Source organism: Accipiter gentilis, chromosome 8 (genome assembly GCF_929443795.1).
Source record: "Accipiter gentilis chromosome 8, bAccGen1.1, whole genome shotgun sequence".
NCBI classification, from domain to species: domain Eukaryota; kingdom Metazoa; phylum Chordata; class Aves; order Accipitriformes; family Accipitridae; genus Astur; species Astur gentilis.
Genome location: NC_064887.1, coordinates 8,410,687 through 8,416,686, shown reverse-complemented (window position 1 = coordinate 8,416,686; position 6,000 = coordinate 8,410,687). Strand labels below are relative to the sequence as shown.

Here is a 6,000-nt window from a genome sequence, read left to right as displayed (position 1 = left end):
AAAGGGCGTAAAACAGTGCAGAAAAATTTTTTTTTTCCTTCTGGTTGATAAGTGTAGGGGGGATTTATGCTGTATATCACAACCAGCAGCTATTCCAAGAAAAATCTTTTAAGATGGTTACTTGAATCTGTGTACACTGCCCACCTGGTGGTTATGGAGTGAACTGTTACTTTAAAGAATAGTTTAAACAACAGCCATGTTTGGGGCAGGCTAATCTTGCAAAGAGAGCAGTACATATAACAGGAGTCTACAGTGTGATAAGGGGAAAATTCAGCTCACTGACTAGATGTTTTAATGTGCGAACTCTAGGGAAATAACATATTGACTATTCTGTTGTGCGCAAGAAAATTGAAGAACCCTTTGCAGACAGAGGGCTTGCAAAGGATTCTTTCTGTTTCTCTTAACCAAAATCTGTGGCAAGATGTTTGAAATCAGCAGGACGCTTAATGCTGCTTTGTTAAATAATGAGGTAATATTTTGTCACTTTTTCTGGGCAGCATCTGTTTTTTCTCCTTTTTCATATGTTTGTGAATGATTCAGCTTAATCTTATGAAAGTAAGATTTTTTTTAAAAAAAATCATTCTTTAATTTATTATTTTTTCCTTTTGATGCTTTTGGAGAATTGGGTTGTCTTTTATTTGCGGTTTCAATCGGCTGCTGTTGCCTAGGACATTATGCCACGTAAGGCTTCTAAACTGCACAGAGTAGGTAGTTATTAACGCTGAATTGGCTTCTGGTATAGTCCATCTGGGCTCTGTATGAGAGAGCTTGCTAGCGGCTACTGATGCTAAGATACCCGCAACCTTTGGGATGTATGCGTGGTGGAGAGGGGCTCAGTGATATGAGATCACTTCTTTTAAGGGAAACTGTCATTAATGAGTCAAGAAACTGCTCATTTATGGTAAGGAGAGGGAGGGGGGGGGGGAGGCTGGGGAACAACCCTGTGATTTCATTTTGGATATTGGATTAGCTGTTTAAGACAAGTTTCTTTTTTGTGGGGGAAGATTGCATTAAAAATATGCTTTGCTCAGGGGCTTGCTGGCTGATGCTGGAGAGACTGTATTGAGAATCTGATGCTTTACAAATGTCACAACTGTGATGCGGTGGTCAGTCCCTTACCCTGAAAGATAAATGGTACTATTGGAAACATGAGAATAAGGTTGACTTTTCCAACAATAGGATTCTGCCTTTGTCTTTACAGAGAGGCCTCTGAGGACGTTTGAGCATTTGTTTTAGTGTTCCTCGGAAAGACTGCGTGTGTGGGGTGCTTTTTGAGAAAGTGGTCAGTGTGCAGAGTACCTGGATTTATAGACGGATAAGATAGCTAATTTTTCAGAGGAGCAGCGTGCAATTATTGTTTCAGAAAAAATGGCTGAATCTTTTGATATGCATAACGAATTTGTAGTAACCAAGTAGACTGAAGTTGAAAAGACTTAAAAATAATTTCTGGATGCCTTCTTCGGTGTTATTAACCCCTGAAGAGACCTTAAGTAAAAATTTGCATTACAAATCTAACTTTAATATTCGATGTATATTTGCACAAGAATGTATGGTAATATACTAGCTCTGTAGCATTTTGATGCCTGTGTGTTCAGTCTAATAGGTCACTTAAATATTTGAGTTAGGAAATCTATCTTACAAGCTAGTTTAATCTTTAGTAGTTTTTACCAAGCTACAAATGTGCTCAGAGATGCATGGTGAGAGAAACCCTCTGCAGCCTTCTACATTGTTCATATTTTAATTGAATTCGGTGCTCATTCCACAAATACATTGTATGATGTCTTTTAAAGGTGATCTTTTTTTTTTTCCTCTCTCCTTGCTTGGTCTGTTTGTAGCTAGATTTTATAAGCTTACTATATTTCATGTGTTTTGTTGGTGTGTTTTAGTCTGTGTGTGTGAGTCTGTCTAAGGCTTAAAGAAATTAAAAACGTACGGAACGTCAGTTCAGAGCTTAGCAGTTCAGAGGACATATTTATACTTTAAAAAAAAACAAAAACTTCTAGAACAACGATTATCTGATTAGGTTTTTTAAAAAATTGTTTTGGTGGTTTGTAGCCAGGTTTTCTTTCTCCAGGAAAGAGCTAGGTGAGCTTATAACACGGCCCATCCTAGCCTTCTCCGTTTTTAGCTCTTACGTTTAAAAACGCTTGCAACGATACTGAATTTTTTAGGACATAGTTGGCCGTTGAAATGAATGTGTGAATGGTAAAATTACATGATTCCTCTGTATGTTTAATAGAGTAGTCCTCGGTTGCTTTACTTGAGGTGAATGTAAATTCAAGGTTAGTGGCAATTACAGGATGCCATGCCTTGTTACTTTGGCCAAAACGTGCTTTAGGAAAACAAGTCCGAGTAAGAGAAAGAAACGAACGCTTCCTAACTTGTGAGAATTTTTAGTAAACTCGCTGTGGTCAGGAGAGGGTAAAATGTTGCTGTTTGGAAGTGAAGTTTTGTTAGTTTGTCAGTGGCAGCAAGCGGAGGATTAATGAATGTGCATTGTTAAGTTAAGCATGTTCCTCTCTAAGGCTGGGGGGGGGGGAGGGGGGGGGGAATGTCTTTTAAATGCCCAAAGTTCGCCATCGTTTTATTTCCTGCGGAGCTGAGGAATAATGAAGCGAGGTGGCGAAATAATTCTGAAATACTACTGTCGTTCAGGGGGAGCGCTCTGATAAATCGGTGTCTGCTGTGCCTTAAACAGCGTCAAGTGGCAGCAATATCAAATCCCCTTCTGAAAATACGTATTTTAGAAAACCCGGCAGGGCTGAAGGAAGGAGAGATGGGTTGATGATTAAAATCAATAGTACCTGAAAATAAATGCAGCTTTAAATGCACGCCAAAGTGCTTTTGTTGTGCCTTTAAGCCTAGAGGCGGATCATTAAATATGCATTTCTCCGGAAAGCAACTGTCGAAAAAGATAAGGTGGTTAAAATACGCCGGACCTGGGAGCCGGGCGTGCAGGAGGTAAGAAGATGTAGGCACTGAAGCATGGCCGAGGTATGACATCGCCGTGGCCGAGGGCTCCTGCGCCGGTGGGGTGGGAAGAGGTGTTAAAAAAAAAAAAAAAAAAAAAAAAAAAAAGCTAAAAAATACGGGGATGCGTGTTGTTTCTTCAACCGGGCCTTAATTACTAGACACAAGCAGCAGTTCAGAAATCTGGTCTCTGTTGTTGTAGAGGTCACCGAATCATTAACATTGTCAATCTGGCAGCGGCTAATTTCAATAGCACCTGATGTCGCAACGCCTCCCCGCGCGGCGGCGGCCAATCAGCGCCCGCCCGCCGCTGACAGATGGTCCCATAAATGGCTGTAGAGGCGAGCCGCCGGCAGGCAGTTCCAGCAGGGCTCCGCGCCGCTCCGCCCGCCGCCGCCGCCGCCGCCGGGGGCTGCCGCACGGGGACCGCGGTACCTGAGCCTTAAAAACAGAGGCAGAGAGAGGGAGAGGGGAAGGCAGAGCCGCCTCACTATCGCGACTCTTAAGCTCTGATTCTCGCTGCACAAACGTCTAGCACTGTGCTTGGTGGATCTCTTGAAAAAATAATAATAAAAACAATTCCCCGAAACCGTAGCAAATCTGTAGAAGAGTTGAAGCCTCTCAAGACCCAATATTTGCCATTAAGAATGGTTATGGTAGGTATTAGTAGATTTAAAATCGGATCGTAGCGGGTTTATGTAGAGGTAGATCTAGAAGCTAACATACAGATTTTCCCCGAATCTGCATCGTTCTCAGTCTGTGTTTTCACATGAATTTAGTTTTCTGCTACTGATTTGTTTGTACATGATCTCTCCCTTCCCCCCCCCCTTCTCTCTCCCCCCCTCTCTCGCTCTCTCTCTTTCATATTTAATGTGTGCGTATCCTTTAATAAAGGATGTACTTTGTCATTTTAAGGTAATTGCGATTTCTCTCAGAATAAAGGAAAAAGCTCGTTTCTAATGCCAGGCTGGTATGTGGCTAACTGAAATGCAAAAGGAAGAAGAGGCTTTTTTTTTTTTTTTTTTTTTTTGTTAAAGTGGTGGGGGGGGAGTTAATTTCCACATTGACATTTTGAAGATACAAATGCAGAGCAAAATCCTGGGAGGGGGGGTGGGGGGGGGAGGGATGGGGGGGTTGGAGGGGAAAGAAAAAAAAAAAAAAGCCTCGAGATTGGTAATTTTCTTTTGGTGGACTGCGCAATAGGTATGGTAATTTTAAAAGAGGGTGATTTATATGAGCTTCAGTAAATGCTGCATATTGTATTTCAAAGAGTTTCCTGTCATGACCTCATAAAAAGAGGAGGAGGCTTGTATGTGTTGCAGCGCCTAGTATATGTCGATTTTGTTGCATCGTTGGGCAGCAGCGCTGTAAGAAGGAATGTCAGCTTTTACATAACGCTCTTTTTGCTTTTGACTCTGTGAGGGGCTGTAAGGGTCCATCTTTGTGATCACAGATGGAGTGGAATGGCTTGAAAATGGTAAGTGAACGGGGAGAGCCTGCTTGTGGGGTTTTGTCTGGCTTCTCGTGTGCCTCGCGAATTTCTTTTGTTCGGGGTGGTGGATCGTGAGTCATAAAACAAAATTAGAGAGCCTTGTTTATTTTTTTGCAGGATATGTCTGCCCGTGCGCGCGTGTGTGTATATATCTCTCTCTCTCTATATCTATTTAACGTATCTCACTGTGATGGCACTTCACGGCGTTTCCATTGAACGTTGCATTTCAGTCGAGCGAGGATGGTCTCTGCTGCCAGTCACGGTGTCATTGTACCGCATGTGCCTGGCGGATCAGGCAGCCGATGATGCCTTTTAATCTCCGCTTGTGTTCCACCAGCCTTAAATACAAACCTAATAATCGCCTCTAAAATCCAGGTATTGCGTTTCCTATGGAGCCGGTGCTGTAGAGGATGGATGGATGGATGGGTGGATGGAAGGAAGGAAGGAAGGAAGAAGGAAGGGTGTGTTTTTTTGTGTCGGGGTGGGGGCTGGGGGGGGGAGCCGTGTTGTTTTGTGCTTTTTTAAATGCCGGGAGAAGTCAAAGCCATTTATGTGAAAAATAGTATTTCTATTTTTAGACGATGTTCTCCTGGCAGAGGAGCCCGGACGCGCTCGTCTCGTCCCCTCTTTTGTGCTTTCCTTACAGATTGTGCAAAATGGCATGATCAAATACAACTGCCGGGGACTTCGGGCTGCGCCGAGCGGGGCGACCCGGGGTGGGGGCTGGGACCGAACCCGCACAATACCCGTCCCTCCTGCCAGCCCCACGGGATGCTGGGGGGTGCGGGGGTGGGGGGGGCCCCCTCCCCTTTTCCCTTCATTTAACGTTTTGCAGACTTTTGCCGCGGATATTTATTATAACCGGGGAAACAAAGCGACGGTCTTTTCCCATTCTTACAGGATTGTCTTTGTCTAGCTGCTTGTTTTGATGGGTGTAAAACAAATAAGATTAGACTGAGCAGCCGAACTGAAAGCGATAGCTGGGAGGAAAAGCCAATGAAAGGTTGCCGGGGAAACGAGCATAGGGGAAGCTGAGTGGGGGAGCAGGTGGCAATCATGTGGGAATACTGCAAACAGTGTAAAAAAAAAAAAAAAAAAAAAAAAAAACTAAAAAAAAAAAAACAGGGGCTACCTCGATTATCTCTGCTGTTCTTTGTGGCAGTCACAACTTTAATTATTCTTTATAAATAGGTGTTAATTACATTTCTGGCTCAGGCTTACAGTGATTTCTAGAAATCTGGTTTTAAGCATCTGTTCTTTCTCCTCTGCAAAAGAGGGTTATCTTTCCTTCTTTTTTTTTTTTTTTCTTTCCCCCTCCCTGCTGTGAAATTGTACGTGCAAAAAATTGCAAGGAATCCTGTGAGGCAGTATTTAAAAAAAAAAATGTAAATTATATTGAATGAAGTTGACAGAGGTATAATAGTGAACTCCCACAGCTGATAGCTTCTGCAAATCATTTCTTAGAATTTTCCAGCAAATGTCCCTATGAGAACAGTAGGTAGAATGAATTTACCCTAAGCAGTGATTTTGTGTTAAGT

General features: G+C 42.8%; 1 protein-coding gene across 6 annotated transcripts in view; it reads left to right on the top strand.

Moving 5' to 3' along the window:
* Window positions 1-275: 275 nt before the first annotated feature.
* ELAVL4 (ELAV like RNA binding protein 4) overlaps window positions 276-6,000 on the top strand; it is a 67,117-nt gene continuing 61,392 nt past the window's right edge. Inside the window, exon 1 of one of the 6 annotated variants that reach the window (XM_049808734.1) lies at window positions 276-469. In XM_049808734.1, the coding sequence (XP_049664691.1) occupies window positions 422-469 (48 nt within the window). In that variant the 5' untranslated portion in view covers window positions 276-421. Of the gene's footprint in view, window positions 470-784; window positions 902-2,853; window positions 2,962-3,349; window positions 3,627-4,280; window positions 4,448-4,705; window positions 4,838-6,000 lie in introns of those variants that run through there. The other 5 variants (XM_049808733.1, XM_049808738.1, XM_049808736.1 and 2 more) reach the window with 5 other exon arrangements.